Raw genomic sequence first — 18,566 nt, forward strand, 5'->3', positions numbered from 1 at the left:
AGCAATCAGGAAGCAGCGATCAGGAAGCAGTGAGCAGGAAGCAGCGGATACCAGCCTCTTGCATCAGCCATCTCCGAGAGAGCAGGCTCTTCCTCAAGAGGAATGGAGAGCGAGAAAGGGGACATGGTATCTGGCATGGCAACGCTCTCCTCTCACACACATAAATGCACACACATCCAAATGCATGCACACCAGCATACACAGACACACACACTGTAGGCCGTCATTGTAAATAAGAATGTGTTCTTAACTGACTTTCCTAGTAAAATAAAGGTTAAATTAAATACTGCACAATCCTTATGCTTCCCAATTATGGTGAGAGATAGAGAGGCGTTTGGACCCCGTATGTACAGCGGTCATGAACCCCCCCCCCCCCCCCTCTCTCTCTACTCCTCCAGTCCAGCTGGCCCATCTCACAGCTTGCCCTTTGACAGTAATGTTAGGGAATAACAGTGTTCTTTTACATGGGACATCTGTATGCACTGTCCTGTACTCTCCAGTACTGTACTGATAATATACACCCCACCCCACCATCTGAATCGAAGATGTCGTAAACAAGCAGAAGGCCCCTCCCTCTTGGGAAGCTCCAGAGAACATCAGAGGACTCCCAGGGTCTCTACATCTACATCTACATTTGTCCTGCATGGATCGAATCCTCTGAGGCACACGCCCACTGGGCTGGCTGGGAGTCTGCTGACCCTAGCCTGAACCCGGGATATCAGGGGTTAGCCAAGGGCTAGCAGGCAAGGAGCTGGGATGGGTGTGGTGCTGGAGGTTAGCAGAGAGGAGGTAGAGAGAGGAGGGGAAGGGGGGGAAGGAGGGCTAATAAACACAACAGAGGAAGCTGCATCAGGATGTATCTTTTATAGCCGGCTGGTACTTGAAGGTATCAGACCCCTCCTTTTAGCCGGCCAGATGAATCCTGCATAGGGGGAATAGGTGGAAAAGATGAGATCAAGGTTTTTACAAGGTCATGGGGAGGTCAATGACGGGTCATGGCTTTTTGCGATGCTGTGTCTTCGTCGATCCTATCCAGTGTGAGTTGGGCATTGAAGGACTTTACATGAACACACACCCCTCCAGACAACCCTTTCCTGCCCCCCCCTTCCCCCCTCCAGCACTGTCCGCTCCTGTCTGATTCCTTGTTTAATTTTTATTACAAGCCTCCTACTGGGGCCTGAACTTCTTGCCCCGTCTGAACTGGGGTGACAGCTCTCTAAATCACTGCGTTTTAGTGGAGCTGCCTCCTTTTGTATACACTTTAATCACAGGACTCCAGCAGCCAGGAATATTGGGCCCAGTGTATGGAATTCACCCCATAAAAACCAGGCAGAGGCCACTGGTGTGCTTCTCATGGCAGAATCGCTGACAGAATAACTTTTGTTTCTCCCTGAGACAGACAAGACAGTGGTTGGCGGGGTATCGGCGGGGGCTCTGTCTTTTAACCGGGTTGACAATCAATCGCCTGGGATCAACAGGTTTTAGGCCGTAAACTTGAGGTCATGTCCCGCCTGGCGGAGCGTTTCTCATCTGGCGGCGAGGACGGTGACGCGGCAGCAGGGGTCGCAGGAGGCCTTGGCTTTTGTTTGTTATTTATGGTTAGTCACAGGTTTAGAAATGGTTCTGAATGATCGGAGGCCATCTCTCACACAATGCTCACCGGAGCTTCAGAGCGATTGGTTGGTCGGTTAACCGTCTTGGTGCACAGTGTGTCTTTCTATGAATCTCAAACTCAAGTCAGATTTGTATGGTAGCTCCTTCTGAGTCTTCAATAAATATGTACACTATAAGACCCTATTTAATGCTTTGGGCACACGCAAAGTCAACCAAAAGTCAGTGATTCATACTGTGAATCATCAGATGAGCAGTCTAGCTGAACTCTCTCTAAGGCCCTCAACGTCCATGGTCCAGACTGAAGCAGCTCTCAGAATACAGTAACACTGATTGCGGATTATAATTTTTTCCATGTGGCTCCTGCGGTTTTCCTGCGCTTACAGTAGAGCTAGTCCTGGTTCCCCCTTCTTCATGCCGTCACCCCAGTCCAGGATGTGATTAAATATTAGATCACTAAACTGCGTCCACAGATCAAGCGCTTTCTCCTTGTATTCCTCCCTCTCCGCAATCTCCTTCTACTCCTCCCTCTCTTCCTATGACTCCCCCATAGGAGGCTTACTTCTGCCCGGCTGGATATTTATAGTGCCTGTGTTGACATTGGACTCCGTGTTAGAGAAATAGCCACGGCTCAAAACCACAAGACAAATGGCAGACCCCGACGGGTTGTGTTCTGGTGGAAAGCTAGTTAGCTTAGCCGAGACTAGGCTAGGGCAGGTGACCTAAGGGAGGGAGAGGATGTATGACCAGGCCACAGTATATTAGGATAAAACAGGTTTATATTGAATTTGTCAGAATGACCGAGGCACTAAAGAGATATTGGATGTCGACAGCTACTTCAGGTGTTTCATCAGTTGGCCTGGAGAGAAACAAAAAATGTGTCTGTTTCACCAGTAGAGAATGGGTTCTGTCTTGGGAGTCAGGGGAAATGCTAGAAACTCCAATATGTAACTGCATTATTGGCCAGTGAGTCAAACTACATGGCTGATTGAAGTAAAGTGGTCCTCCTAAAGCTTCTAAGTCCCTCCAAATCTCATGGACGAGAGAGTAGGGACAGGCAAATGAGAATGTGTGGGGCTTTAGGCAGCATCCATGAACTGGCCCCCGATGCAGAGCAGGTGCTGGCCCCCGATGCAGAGCAGGTGGTGGCTTTGATTAGGAAGCAGATCGTATAATCTCAGTGTGGGCTCCAAAACAGCTCACACACACACACACACACACACACACACACACACACACACACACACACACACACACACACACACACACACACACACACACAAACACACACACACACACACACACACACACACACACAAATCACATCTGAGGCATTGCCCTGTGACAAGATATCCACACTCAAAGCCCACAGGGCATATACTGGTTGAATCAACATTGTTTCCACTTAATTTCAATGAAATTACAATGAACCAACGTGGAATAGATGTTGAATTGAACACCCACGCACACTGTACACCTCACACACACTCTTCATAGATATGGGGCCCATTCTGACAAGAGTCAAGTTGACTTGGCATTGGGCGGGCTGGGGCCATCCAAGAAAAGCAAAGTGGACCCACGAGAGGGCTGAGGCTTTTGTGTTTGCAGAGTGTCACACTTCATCATGCGGGAAACCCATAACAGGCCCGGGAAGACATTTGAAGCTCGGGAGGGTGTGTGGGGATCGCATTTGTGGCTACCTCTGATGTCAGCTCCAATATTCTGATTGCAAGCTATTTCCTGGATTAAGATTGTGTTTGTCGGGCGCAAGTGAAGCCGTTCGCGGTGTTGTATATCAGAGAGCAGACGTCTTCATTTCGCTATCCCGCTAAGAGATCTGGGGATGATTCATTGGCAGCAAGTAAAGTCCCAAGTGTTACAGTTGTTTAATGTTACATTTCTACAAAAAGAGTGATAGAACTCCTACTATTATTGTGAGGCCACAACTTTAGGTTAGTTATCAGCTGCCAGTTTGTACTGTGCAATTCATCTTCATATTTTTTTTCTTCTGAAGTGGAATGATGAGTTTCTGTCTTCTAGGCTGTCTATTCTTCTGACAGTTACTTACGACAGAGTACACAGAGTAGTAAAGCATACGAAGAAAAGAAAACAAATCAGGAAGTATCATTAGTGTTCTTACCCAGGCTGATAATCAGGACAAGGCCTTTGAGGGTGTCTCTGTACAACATTAAGGCTCTTGTGTACAAAATTGTGTTTGGCAGCATTCAGGTGACGGTAGGCACGTAGTAGTGCATGTCGTTTTCCCTGGCTGCCTTATAACTAGCAGAATGGTGTACTTTAATCGACCACATCCACTTGGCTGGCGCTTCACAAGGGGAAGAGAACTGCACCCTTAATTTGATTCTGGTATTTTGGAAGGGAAATCAAAGACAATTAAAATCAGGAAAATATTCATAGAAAATCACATTTGTACTTAGTGATGCTTGGTCGAAACGTTTCTGTTTCTCTTGTGTTGAGAATGTCCACAGCTCATGATTAATGATAAGATGATAATTCATTCATTCAATGTATGTGATTGGCTCCCAGAAGGATATTTGAGATTTATGAATGCAAGCCCCACCTAATCATATTCACAACAGCATCATCCCCTTCAAAATGAGTCTGAGGTTTTCCACACCAAAAACAGAGCTGGAGGAGACAAACACTGATAAACACTTCATTCAAACCAACGATTTGAGAGCTTTCAGTGGAGGCAGAAAAAAAGGCCTTCAAGAAGGAAGACAATTTTCATCAACCTCACCCACTCGCATTTACAAAAGCATCGGCTTTTCCGCCAAATAAAATAAAGGTATAAAAGCAGGACATTTTCTGGGGGGATTTGCAGCAATCTCAATCATTGTTATCCAGCTGAGGGGCCTTTTTAAGCATCGCACTGAGATCAAACACAATTTGGATCACGTTTCCTCACATTTCTAATCAAGGGCGCATTAGCCTAAGACATTAATGAGTCTACTAATCCATTTGGGCCCCTCGTGGTAACAGTTAATTGTCTGTAAAAATGTGTACAGATCCCCATTTTGGTTGTTTACTAACTGATTTGGATGTGGTTTGGCCCTAAAGAGGCATCATTATGTTGATAGTGCATTGGAAAATGAGCCTCTTGATCGAGGAAACATCACAGTGGGGCTGAGTTAAAGATACACAGAGCTGCTTTCAAAATGTCTGTCTTTCTCTCTCACATTAAACTGTCAAATAAACATCAACAATGTTTTGGAACACTGCCACAATATTCAACCAATGACCCCTTGGTGAATATTAAATCATTTCTATCAAAGTTTCTATAAGAGCTCACAAGCTGTAGAGACACTATGTGAGGGGTATGAGTAGTGTGTGCTGCTGAACTCAAATAGGAACTCAAATTGATCCCTGCCAGGTAGGCTAAATGCTGTGATGTTGTTTGGAGGGTTTCAACCACTGATATGCCTTAGTCTGAGAGAGCAGGGAGTTCAACACAAACAGACCGCCAGGTGTTCTGGTTTTGGACCCTCAGCTTCTCATTGGCCAGGGGGATACACTAGGCTTGATCTGGCAGCTAATCACAAGCCGCTTCTGCTTTGTGTTTGTGGCCTTATGAAGAATTGGAACCCAAATTGGGTTCTGCACAAAGTCAGAATCTAGACTCTGGAATGGCTTGAGTTTGAGCAGAGCACACTTCAGGAAGGTTACTGATACACACTAATGTAAGGGGAAATGGTTATTCAAATATGTGCACCGGGAGAAGAATAGAACCTGACTCTATTCTCTAACTGTGAATGTTTGGAAATGAAGTCTGCCCCCTGAGAAAATACAACCATTTCAAACGCTTTAAAGAGTTCAGTTTCATTGCACAGCTGACCTACAACATTGTTTGTCATTCCCTTGTATATCCTTTGATATTTCTAATAAGTGTTATGTCTGTTTTCTAGTTACGCACATTTTTTTTGTCATTAGTCTAGTGATGATATATTATTAAAACAAAATGCAAATTGATTTGGTACCTATGTATAAATTGAATCCTTGCACTAAGGTACACATGTTGTCAACATATTTCACTATTTCGAGCATCGGTGTATACAAAGAGAAAGATGCGTTTATGTTCTTGCCCCTCCATGTGCAACCTTGAGTGGCCTGTCCTGGCACTTCATTTATCGGCCTGTGATTTCAGCCTTACTTTCTCATTACAGCGAAAGATTTTTGTGTCCTTGTGCAAAAAAAAAAAAAAAATGTTTGTGTAATATGTGTAAATCACTTGTCATAATTCGCATGCTCTTTTAAGGAAAGGCCAATGGTGCCATTTCCTCCGCCTTGCTTCCATATTTATGCCGTCTCATACTCACGTCATTGCCTATGTCTTGGTTGCACGACCCATCAACACTTTTCTATCCCCCTCGCAACAACAAAAATGACATAAAACACTCTTTTATGCCTAAAAAACAGAACACACTTCTTTATTGATTTGTCTGGATAATAAACTACTTAATAAACTACAGCTGATAAGTGAGGTAATTTGCATTGTTCAGAGCCGATGGGCATTATTGGGAAATGACCAGAAGCAAAGAAGCTGTGTGGTGAAGAATTACCAACACAATTGGAAAATTGGTGCTGATATATTTATGAGTTTACAAAACTGAAGGACAAACAGAGTCATTGGGCGGTGTCCTTTTGGAGAAAGGGCAGCTTTTCAACCGAGAAGGCTAAGAAAATACAGGCGGCAAGTACCATTTTCAAAATAATAATACCTTGTTTATAGTGTATATTGTTGCATTTGATCAAAATCTTATTAATTTATCGATTTATTCACAATCAGAAACTAAAGTTCAAAAGCAATATTAAATCCTTTCCACCCTGCACTTTCAGACCGTATTTGCATGCTAAAATCAATTGGAATGATTTTAGTAATGCAATCATTCGCCTTAACACAAGGATGATACTACCAGTGGCCTCTAGCCTACTACTGTATGTATGTATTTCAGTGTCTGCACCACCAGGTGATACCTACACACTCACAGGGTATGGAAGGATTTCTTTAAGGGTGAAAAGAGCTCATCCTCAGGTCTGAGGCTTTGCTCCGCTTTTAAAAAGCAATAACAGAACAAGAGAAAGGAACACAGCAAAAAGCAGTGGGTTGAGAAGATGTCTTCTTCAATTTTGTACATTCAGACAAAATCAGTTGCATTTGGCCTGCTTAGGGGCAGAAGGTGAGGGAAACACACCCCAGCAGTGCAATTATTCTACTCTGGCACAACAACAGATAGCAAAAAGAGCATCAAAAGGTTTCCTTAAGCCACAGCCTTCCCCCAGGGAAAAAGCACAACCTGTGTGAATACCATAGCTGGATGTTTGGTTTGGGCTGTCTGTCTCTATGGCTACACGTTTATGGGGCGAGCGGGTGAGGGGTTTTATTTTCTGGACTGGTCTTGTGCTATAACCCTTTCAACCTATTTGTGGAATTGTTTAAATAGGCTAATGACTAATAATATAATGAAGCAATAAGGCATGACAACCCAGGGATTATTGTGAATAACACAGCAGGCCTGTACTAAACAATTAACACACTCAAAATGAATCATTTAAGTGAACATTGAAAGAAATCATCAAATAAAATTGTATTTGTCACTTACACATGGTTAGTAGATGTTAATGTGAGTGTAGCGAAATGCTTGTTCTTCTAGTTCCGACAGTGCAGTAATATCTAACAAGTAATCTAACAATTCCCCAACAACTACCTGATACACACAAATCGAAAGGGATGAATGAGAATATGTACATGTAAGTATATGGATGAGCGATGGCTGAGCGGCAGTAGGCAAGGTGCAATGGATGGTATAAAGTACAGTATATACATGTGATATGAGTAATGTAAGATACGTAAACATTATTAAAGTGTCATTATTTAGAGTGGCATTGTATAAAGTTACTAGTGATCCATTTATTAAAGTGGTCAGTGATTGGGTCTCAATGTAGGCAGCAGCCTCTCTGAGTTAGTGATTGCTGTTGAGCAGTCTGATGGCCTTGAGATAGAAGCTCTTTTTCAGTCTCTCAGCCCCAGCTTTGATGCACCTGTACTGACCTCGCCTTCTGAATGGTAGCAGTGTAAACAGGCAGTGGCTCAGGTGGTTGATGATCTTTTTGGCCTTCCTGTGACATCGGGTGCTGTAGGTGTCATGGAGGGCAGGTAGTTTGCTCCCATTGATGCATTGTGCAGACCACACCATCCTCTGGAGAGCCTTTTTTAAAATGGGATTTTTTTACTTTTATTTAACTAGGCAAGTCAGTTAAGAACACATTCTTATTTTCAATGACGGCCTAGGAACAGTGGGTTAACTGACGTGTTCAGGGGCAGAAGGACAGATTTTCACATTGTCAGCTCAGGGATTCAATCTTGCAACCCTTTGGTTACTAGTCCAACACTCTAACCACTATGCTACCTGCTTCCCCTGCCGCTGTTGCACCTTCTTCACCACACTGTTTGTGTGGGTGAACCATTTCAGTTTGTCTGTGATGTGTACGCCGACAAAGTTATTTTGAGCTTGGGTCAATTTACCAGGAGGGCAATGTATGCCAAACAAAATCCAATGATTTAAAAGTTTAACAAACCATACAACTCTATGCACAAGGACTACTTGTAACAATTTACACAGAACATTTGACCAATTTTTTTTTATTTGAAGAGCAGTGCAGACACAACGTTTGGTAACAGAATGATGGAACCAACAGCACAAACCGTCATACAAGCTTTGCATCTGCGCTGTACTTCAAGGACATTTGTTTTTGTAAAATGTTCTGTGTAAATTGTTAAAAGTAGTCCTTGTGCATAGAGTTGTATGGTTTGTTAAACTTTGAAATCAATGGAAATTTATTGGCATACATCTTAAAGTGAACAATCTGAATATCAGCGTAATTCAGTTACTGTGGAATTGCGCAGTGGGGAAAACTGAAGGGGTCATTAACTAATTCAGCCAAAGAGTTTGGGATGGCCGTCTTTGGTTGACTTTCTCATCACAACACATGCACAATCAGCATCTCCACATTTGGTTGATCACCAAACAGTCCTACAGAAAACGCTCAACTGCTAATCTATTAGTTATATTGTAGTATAACATGTTATCACGGACACATATATATATATATATATATATATATATATATATATATATATATATATATAGGAGAGCTATATATATATATGTATTTTTTAAATATTTTTTACATTACCGAGCAGTGCTCATTGTAATACATGTTTTATTTTAAATCAGGCACCCCACAGGATAGCTTCATTCATAAAGGTCCTTTCATCCAGGAAGTGCTTGCTCACATGAGTTTTTGTGTATATGTCGAACTGCTGCTGTGACTGGTTGCTATGCTGTACACATATATGCATTTAGTAACTGTTTATGTCTACAGAAATATTGCATAAAGAAAATGAAAGTAGTTGCGTTGATAAGGTAAACCTAAATCATTGCTGTCACAGCTCTCCTGTTCTATCTACGTTTTCTAGCTAGCTATCTGAGAAGGATGTGTTGCTTGCTAACTAGATAGATATATCCTGTACTTTGTTGTTTCGTTTAAGATGACGTGTGGGGGAAATAGCATGCATCGTTATTCGTTACAGAAATAAAGGTTCATAACATTCTGAATACATGCAAGTAAGAGGAACTTGCATTTCAGTATAGAATTAAAGGAAATCACCCTAACATTCGTATGTTTCTGATCATAGTGACAGTGATACGGCTATTTACATAGTTGCACCTTCATGTAGTGAATGCATTAATCCCTCTGACTGTATTGTTGCAGTGGGGGCAAAGACAGCTGTTATAACATGATGCAATGTGTTGCTGCTGGGCACCAGATAGTAGCGCTGGCCAACCTGCGTCCTGCTAACAAGGGTGAGATGTCTACCTGTTTTTCCTCCTGTATGTGTGGGTACTTAAAACAAAATTCAAATATTGGTCAATGTTTCCCCTAAGAGATGTGCCTTGCCAAAGCGGAAGAGTAATACTGTAAATGAATGAACTTCTGTTATCCATCCCCTGTGTTAGATGAGTTGGACAGCTACATGTATCAGACGGTGGGGCACCAGGCCATAGACCTGTATGCTGAGGCTATGGATCTGCCCCTGTACCGACGCACCATCCAGGGCTCCAGCCTCAACACTGGGAGAGACTACAGCCAGACAGAGGGAGATGAAGTGGAAGACCTCTACCACCTACTGAACATGGTTCAGGTAAATCTCAACATGGCGGAAGGAGTAAGTGGTGACTTGGGGACAGATAAGAGGAGTTGCATTGTTAGTGTTTTAGCAAGATGAGGAAACAGCAAATTAGTTGGCTAAAGAGACTATAAGACCAACCTATTTACTCTGCAATCAATTCTTAGAAGTAGCCTAGTCTGTTGATATCAAGGACCCCCTTTATACAATGCCATACAGTCTCATTAGACATACTCGTGACTACACTTCAAGGTTCAGAGAGAGCTACGCTAAGCTACATGACATTTGTCACAGTCTATGAGCCAGCTATCAGCCTATCATCACTCTCTGGTAAAGGGAGGTTATCTGACGGTAGTGGTGTGGTATAGGGAGGTTATCTGACGGTAGTGGTGTGGTATAGGGAGGTTATCTAATGGTAGTGGTGTGGTATAGGGAGGTTATCTGACGGTAGTGGTGTGGTATAGGGAGGTTATCTGACGGTAGTGGTGTGGTATAGGGAGGTTATCTGACGGTAGTGGTGTGGTATAGGGAGGTTATCTAATGGTAGTGGTGTGGTATAGGGAGGTTATCTGACGGTAGTGGTGTGGTATAGGGAGGTTATCTAATGGTAGTGGTGTGGTATAGGGAGGTTATATGATGGTAGTGGTGTGGTACAGGGAGGTTATATGATGGTAGTGGTGTGGTACAGGGAGGTTATCTAATGGTAGTGGTGTGGTATAGGGAGGTTATCTAATGGTAGTGGTGTGGTATAGGGAGGTTATCTGACGGTAGTGGTGTGGTATAGGGAGGTTATCTAATGGTAGTGGTGTGGTGTAGTGGTGTGGTATAGGGAGGTTATCTGACGGTAGTGTTGTGGTATAGGGAGGTTATCTAACAGTTGTGGTGTGGTATAGGGAGGTTATCTAACAGTTGTGGTGTGGTATAGGGAGGTTATCTAATGGTAGTGGTGTGGTACAGGGAGATTATATGATGGTAGTGGTGTGGTACAGGGAGGTTATATGATGGTGGTGGTGTGGTACAGGGAGGTTATATGATGGTAGTGGTGTGGTACAGGGAGGTTATATGATGGTAGTGGTGTGGTACAGGGAGGTTATATGATGGTGGTGGTGTGGTACAGGGAGGTTATCTAATGGTAGTGGTGTGGTATAGGGAGGTTATCTAATGGTAGTGGTGTGGTACAGGGAGGTTATATGATGGTAGTGGTGTGGTACAGGGAGGTTATATGATGGTAGTGGTGTGGTACAGGGAGGTTATATGATGGTAGTGGTGTGGTACAGGGAGGTTATCTGACGGTAGTGGTGTGGTATAGGGAGGTTATCTAACAGTAGTGGTGTGGTATAGGGAGGTTATATGATGGTGGTGGTGTGGTATAGGGAGGTTATCTGATGGTAGTGGTGTGGTATATGGAGGTTATCTAATGGTAGTGGTGTAGTATATGGAGGTTATCTGACGGTAGTGGTGTGGTATAGGGAGGTTATCTAATGGTACTGGTGTGGTGTAGTGGTGTGGTATAGGGAGGTTATCTGACGGTAGTGTTGTGGTATAGGGAGATTATCTAACAGTTGTGGTGTGGTATAGGGAGGTTATCTAATTGTAGTGGTGTGGTATAGGGAGGTTATCTAACAGTTGTGGTGTGGTATAGGGAGGTTATCTAATGGTAGTGGTGTGGTACAGGGAGGTTATATGATGGTAGTGGTGTGGTACAGGGAGGTTAAATGGTGGTGGTGTGGTATATGGAGGTTATCTGACGATAGTGGTGTGTTATAGGGAGGTTATCTAATGGTAGTGGTGTGGTATAGGGAGGTTATCTAACGATAGTGGTGTGTTATAGGGAGGTTATCTAATGGTAGTGGTGTGGTATATGGAGGTTATCTAACGGTAGTGGTGTGGTACAGGGAGGTTATATGATGGTAGTGGTGTGGTACAGGGAGGTTAAATGATGGTGGTGGTGTGGTATATGGAGGTTATCTGACGATAGTGGTGTGGTACAGGGAGGTTATCTAATGGTAGTGGTGTGGTATAGGGAGGTTATCTAACGATAGTGGTGTGTTATAGGGAGGTTATCTAACGGTAGTGGTGTGGTATATGGAGGTTATCTAACGGTAGTGGTGTGGTATATGGAGGTTATCTAACAGTTGTGGTGTGGTATAGGGAGGTTATCTAATGGTAGTGGTGTGGTACAGGGAGGTTATATGATGGTAGTGGTGTGGTACAGGGAGGTTAAATGATGGTGGTGGTGTGGTATAGGGAGGTTATCTGACGGCAGTGGTGTGGTATATGGAGGTTATCTAACAGTTGTGGTGTGGTATATGGAGGTTATCTAACAGTTGTGGTGTGGTATAGGGAGGTTATCTAATGGTAGTGGTGTGGTACAGGGAGGTTATATGATGGTAGTGGTGTGGTACAGGGAGGTTATCTAATGGTAGTGGTGTGGTACAGGGAGGTTATCTAATGGTAGTGGTGTGGTACAGGGAGGTTATATGATGGTAGTGGTGTGGTACAGGGAGGTTATCTAATGGTAGTGGTGTGGTACAGGGAGGTTATATGATGGTAGTGGTGTGGTACAGGGAGGTTATATGATGGTAGTGGTGTGGTACAGGGAGGTTATCTAATGGCAGTGGTGTGGTATAGGGAGGTTATCTAATGGTAGTGGTGTGGTATATGGAGGTTATCTAATGGTAGTGGTGTAGTATATGGAGGTTATCTGATTGTAGTGGTGTGGTACAGGCAGGTTATCTAATTGTGTTGTGGTATAGGGAGGTTATCTGATGGTAGTGGTGTGTTATAGGGAGGTTATCTAATGGTAGTGGTGTAGTATATGGAGGTTATCTGATTGTAGTGGTGTGGTACAGGCAGGTTATCTAATTGTGTTGTGGTATAGGGAGGTTATCTGATGGTAGTGGTGTGTTATAGGGAGGTTATCTAATGGTAGTGGTGTGGTATATGGAGGTTATCTAACGGTAGTGGTGTGGTATATGGAGGTTATATGATGGTGGTGGTGTGGTATAGGGAGGTTATCTGATGGTAGTGGTGTGGTATATAGAGATTATCTAATGGTAGTGGTGTAGTATATGGAGGTTATCTGATTGTAGTGGTGTGGTACAGGCAGGTTATCTAATTGTGTTGTGGTATAGGGAGGTTATCTGATGGTAGTGGTGTGTTATAGGGAGGTTATCTAACGGTAGTGGTGTGGTATATGGAGGTTATCTAACGGTAGTGGTGTGGTATATGGAGGTTATCTAACGGTAGTGGTGTGTTATAGGGAGGTTATCTAACGGTAGTGGTGTGGTATAGGGAGGTTATCTAACGGTAGTGGTGTGGTATATGGAGGTTATCTAACGGTAGTGGTGTGTTATAGGGAGGTTATCTAACGGTAGTGGTGTGGTATATGGAGGTTATCTGATGGTAGTGGTGTGGTATAGGGAGGTTATCTAACGGTAGTGGTGTGTTATAGGGAGGTTATCTGACGGTAGTGGTGTGTTATAGGGAGGTTATCTAACGGTAGTGGTGTGGCGTAGTGGTGTGGTACAGGGAGGTTATCTAACGGTAGTGGTGTGGTACAGGGAGGTTATCTAACGGTAGTGGTGTGTTATAGGGAGGTTATCTAACGGTAGTGGTGTGTTATAGGGAGGTTATCTAACAGTTGTGGTGTGGTATAGGGAGGTTATCTGATGGTAGTGGTGTGGTATATAGAGATTATCTAATGGTAGTGGTGTAGTATATGGAGGTTATCTGATTGTAGTGGTGTGGTACAGGCAGGTTATCTGATTGTGTTGTGGTATAGGGAGGTTATCTGATGGTAGTGGTGTGGTATATGGAGGTTATCTAATGGTAGTGGTGTAGTATATGGAGGTTATCTGATTGTAGTGGTGTGGTACAGGCAGGTTATCTAATTGTGTTGTGGTATAGGGAGGTTATCTGATGGTAGTGGTGTGTTATAGGGAGGTTATCTAATGGTAGTGGTGTGGTGTAGTGGTGTGGTATAGGGAGGTTATCTAACGGTAGTGGTGTGGTATAGGGAGGTTATCTAATGGTAGTGGTGTGGTACATGGAGGTTATCTAAAGGTATTGAGTGGTGTGGTACAGGCAGGTTATCTAATTGTGTTGTGGTATAGGTAGGTTATCTGATGGTGTGGTACAGGCAGGTTATCTAATTGTGTTGTGGTATAGGTAGGTTATCTGATGGTGCTGTACAGGCAGGTTATCTAATTGTGTTGTGGTATAGGTAGGTTATCTGATGGTAGTGGTGTGGTACAGGCAGGTTATCTAATTGTGTTGTGGTATAGGTAGGATATCTGATGGTGTGGTGTGGTACAGGCAGGTTATCTAATTGTGTTGTGGTATAGGTAGGTTATCTAATTGTGTTGTGGTATAGGTAGGTTATCTGATGGTAGTGGTGTGGTACAGGCAGGTTATCTAATTGTGTTGTGGTGTGCTATAGGGAGATTATCTGACGGACGGTAGTCCGGGGTTGCATGTGTGTTTAACACACTCCTGGCAGATAAAGCTTACCTGACAGGAGAAAGCTACCTGGACACACAGTCACTCTTCAGGAGAAAAGCTCTCCCCCTGTCAGCACAAACAGCCTGTCCACGTGTACTTGATCCAACGCAGCTAACACCTTTTTCTCTTGCCACTCTCACACGCACAAGAGCAGCATCAAATTTATAGGGGCTTGCTTGCTGGTTTCTGTTTCTCTCTCTCTGTCTCCCTCTCTCTCTGTCTCCCTCTCTCTCTGTCTCTCTCTCTCTGTCTCTCTCTCTCTGTCTCTCTCTCTCTGTCTCTCTCCCTCGCTCAGTCTGTCTCTGTCTCTGTCTCTGTCTCTGTCTCTGTCTCTCTCTCTCTCTCTCTCTCTCTCTCTGTCTCTCTCCCTCGCTCAGTCTCTCTCTGTCTCTCTCTCTCTCGCCCAGTCTCGTTGTGTGTGTCTCTCTCTCTCTGTCTCTCTGTCTCTCTCTCTCTCGTTATATACGTATATATTTTATTTGGACTATTTTCTAAATTGTAGAATAGTAGTGAAGACATCAAAACTATGAAATAACGCTTATGGAATCATGTAGTAACCAAAAAAATGTTAAACCAATCAAAATGTATTTCATATTTGAGATTCTTCAAAGTAGCCACCCTTTGCCAGCTTTGCACACTCCTGCCATTCTCTCAACCAGCTTCACCTGGAATGCGTTTTCAAGAGTCTTGAAGGAGTTCCCACTTATGTTGACACCCCTGTTTTTAATACCTTTCAATATGTCACTTTGTGAGGATAACTGCTCTGAGCCGTTTTCCCCAAAACAATATAAGTTGGAGAACACATTGGGAGGGATCTTAGACTATTCCTCCATTCAGAATCCTTCTAGATCCTTAATATCCTTTGTTTGTGCTTATGGACTGCGCTCTTCATTTCAAACCACAGGTTTTCAAAGGTTTTCAATGCAAAATGTTGATTTTGTAGCCAATTAACAATTTCTTTGTGGATTTTGATGTGTGCTTGGGGTTATTGTCTTGTTGGAAGTTCCACTTGTGACCAATTTTCAACTTCCTGACAGAGGCAACCAGGTTTTTGGCAAAAATATGCTGGTACTGGCCTGGGTACAGTTCATGATGCCGTTGACCTTAACAAGGGCCCCAGGACCAGTGGAATCAAAATAGCACCATAACATCAAAGATCCACCATAGTTTTCAGTAGGTATGGGGGTTATTTTCAGTAGGTATGGGGGTTATTTTCAGTAGGTATGGGGGTTATTTTCAGTAGGTATGGGGGTTATTTTCAATGTATGCATTCATTTCGACATCAAACCCACCACTGGTGTGCTTGACCAAAGAGCTCTATTTTCTCTCTCGCTCCATCTCAGTGTCATTATTCTCACAAGGGGAAGGTACTAGACTTTTGAAAAAAGGGGTGTTAGTAATTTTGACCCATATCTGTTTGCATATATTTTATTAATTGTTTAAAAAAAATCTCTTTCTCTGAGCAATTTTAGAAAATAATATATATCCATTAAAAAAAAGAGTGTACAATATTGGTCAGTATTTGCATGATTTATTTTATACAGTCTTTTTTGCTCGTCTTTATCAAACAATAGTGTCAATAATTATGGACCCCATTGTATGTGTCATAGTCTTTACACCCCTCACCCTACTCTTTACACCCTATTCTGTCCCTGGTCTGTGATGGCTGGCTCTGGGATTGCTAGGTTTTGCTCATTTCCTATTTCCAGGGCAGGGCTGACGTGACCCCGTCCCTTGTTAGGGCCAAAGGCCAGGCCAACAGGGCCCAGCAGACAGCCAGTCCTCACTGTGTTTACCTCTCTCACAGTTAACCGTGGAGGGCACAGACCTGCAACCTAGAGCCCAACCGATATATTGGTTCACCGATATTATTGGCTGATATTGGCCTTTTACAGATATATTGGTACCAGATGATAATTTGATAAATAAGATGAAAAAGGGGAATTACATGCTGATCTAAACAGTTGTGGTCATTCTCTTTGTGTCATTGTTGTCACAAAGTATGAAATCAACATTTGAAGCTTAGTTATTGTTCAATTGCTCTTCTTGATGGCAATTTATTAGAATTCAGTGTGGAAAAATTACACTTTTTCATTTCCTGGCTGTAAAACAGTATATCGGCAGATACAGTGCCATGAAAAATGATTCTTCACATTCACATTCTTCACATTTCATTGTGTTAAAAGCTTTAATGTCAAAGTGGAAGTTTGTGACAAATAAAAAATTCAGAACTAGAATATAGTTGTTGCGTAAGTATTCAGCCCCTTTGTTTATGCAAACATACATTAGTTCAGGAGTATAATCTGGCTGAACAAATCGCATAATAAATGACATGTACTCACTGTGTGTGAAATAATACGTGTTGGCATGATTTTTGAACATCTGTAAGGTCCCTCAGTCAAGTATTGAATTTCAAGCACAGATTAAACTACAAAGACCAGGGAGCTTTTTGAAAGCCTCATAAAGAAGGGCAGTGATTGGTAGATGGGTAACAATAGCAAATCCGACATTTGAGTATCGCGTTAAGCATGGTCAAGTTAATAATTACGCTGTGGATTATATATTAAATCACCCAAACACATCAAAGATGCAGTCGTCCTTCTGAACTGAGCTGCAGTACAGGAATGAATGTTAACCTGAGGCAATTGGTGATTATCAAAACAGCTACAGGGTCTGTGATGGTAGAAAACTGAGGATGGATCAACCACATTGTAGTGACTCCACAATAATGACCTAAATGAAGAATAGAAATATACAGAATTTGCAAGGTGCTGTATATCAGTATCGTTAAGTTTTGTATTTAAGTAAAGAGCAATACTCACTCTCCATGCAATTTTTCTTCAGAAATATGTTTTCTAATTGGGGTGGTTTGTTATCGCACCCTATTATGAGATTTACATTGATCATCAGATACGTTTGTTTAGTTAGTGAATTTTCTGTATCCAGCCTATATTTTTGAAGTATCTCTCTGTATGTCAGTTATGGGTTCTGTGAAAGTACAATCGCTTCCTCTTGAATATCCAGTTGATTCAAAGGTGTGTTTTTTATTCACCTTAGGTTTAGTGCTGAGTTTGATTGTGTTGCAGCGAAGAGGAGTCCGATAATTAGCTGTTAAATCACCCTCACAGGAAAAGAGCAGTTTTAGCATATAAAATGTGTTCTGTTTTGGAAGTGTGATATTTTGAAAGATTCATCCTAGCAGTTTGAATTAATTAGATGTTATTAAAATCTATTTGGCAAATGACACTTGAACATAGATGAAAGCATTTATTTTTTTTAAAACTGTGATGAATCTGAGTGAATCTGTTTTTCTTCCTCCCTCTTCTCTTTAAATCCTTGAAGTTCCACAACTCTGCTCATAACATGAGCCAACAGTGCCACCTATGGACCAATCCCATGCTTTGCCTAACCAAACCAAACTCACAACTCCCTTCGGTCTCTCACATGGGAACATTTTCAGTGGAAACATTGTCAATGGGAGAAAAATGCCCAATTATGATATCCCCCCCAATCCCAACAGTGGTGATAATCGCAGAGTGACAATGTGCCCTCTTGCCTAGCCCCCCCGATGCGCGTCTGTGTATGGTCCGCTGTCTGTGAAGTGTGTAACCCGATAGACACGCGAGCCATAACATACCCCGGCCCATCCTGCCATGGCTTTGATCTTTGAACCTGGCCTTTGAGGAGGAAAAATAACTGTCTTCTCAGAGGCAGAGGGGATCTTTCACTCCGTCCTCAGCGTGTGTGTGTGTGTGTGTGTGTGTGTGCTGATTATAAAGCTGTCTGACGCCCACAGATCTGATGGCTCCTTTTCCCCTGCCCTGCCTAGCATATGTCTCATAAATCAGACCACAGATTGAATGTCAGCATGTCACTCTCTATCTTATATCTCACCGTGAGGGGTTCAGTGTTTTGAGAGGAAATCGTTTTGATGTCAAAATGTCTGTTCAGTTTAGAACTAAACATTTAAAATCCATAACTTGTATAATGCATGGATGATGTTTCCATACGTTTTTCTGTAATATTCTTGTCCAGTAAATGGATGGAGCATACAGCATTAATAACATACAATCAGGTGAAGTTATGATTCTTCTCCATTCATTTCTGTAACCAGAGCTGTTGCCCTGGCCTCACCTTCGCCTGTCCTCCTGTCCTGTACATCAATACTGTACATGCTGTGGAGGGCGGTTGGCTTGGCCATGCTGCCGTGATTAAGATCAACAGTGTCAGCCACCCCTGGCTG

At 42.8% G+C, this 18,566-nt stretch overlaps 1 protein-coding gene across 4 annotated transcripts in view; it reads left to right on the forward strand.

The window, feature by feature from the left end:
* The first annotated feature begins 8,887 nt into the window (after positions 1-8,887).
* The window catches only part of dph6 (diphthamine biosynthesis 6), an 87,632-nt gene continuing 77,953 nt past the window's right edge, over positions 8,888-18,566 (forward strand). Inside the window, exons 1-3 of one of the 4 annotated variants that reach the window (XM_090211131.1) lie at positions 8,888-9,056; positions 9,406-9,497; positions 9,651-9,835. In XM_090211131.1, coding sequence (XP_090067257.1) covers positions 9,034-9,056; positions 9,406-9,497; positions 9,651-9,835 — 300 coding nt within the window. In that variant the 5' untranslated portion in view covers positions 8,888-9,033. The remainder of the gene's footprint in view (positions 9,057-9,405; positions 9,498-9,650; positions 9,836-18,566) is intronic. The other 3 variants (XM_036954737.2, XM_036954735.2, XM_036954736.2) reach the window with 3 other exon arrangements.

The sequence above is a fragment of the Oncorhynchus mykiss genome, chromosome 19, assembly GCF_057628025.1.
Source record: "Oncorhynchus mykiss isolate SJ-2025 chromosome 19, ASM5762802v1, whole genome shotgun sequence".
In the NCBI taxonomy this organism is placed as follows: domain Eukaryota; kingdom Metazoa; phylum Chordata; class Actinopteri; order Salmoniformes; family Salmonidae; genus Oncorhynchus; species Oncorhynchus mykiss.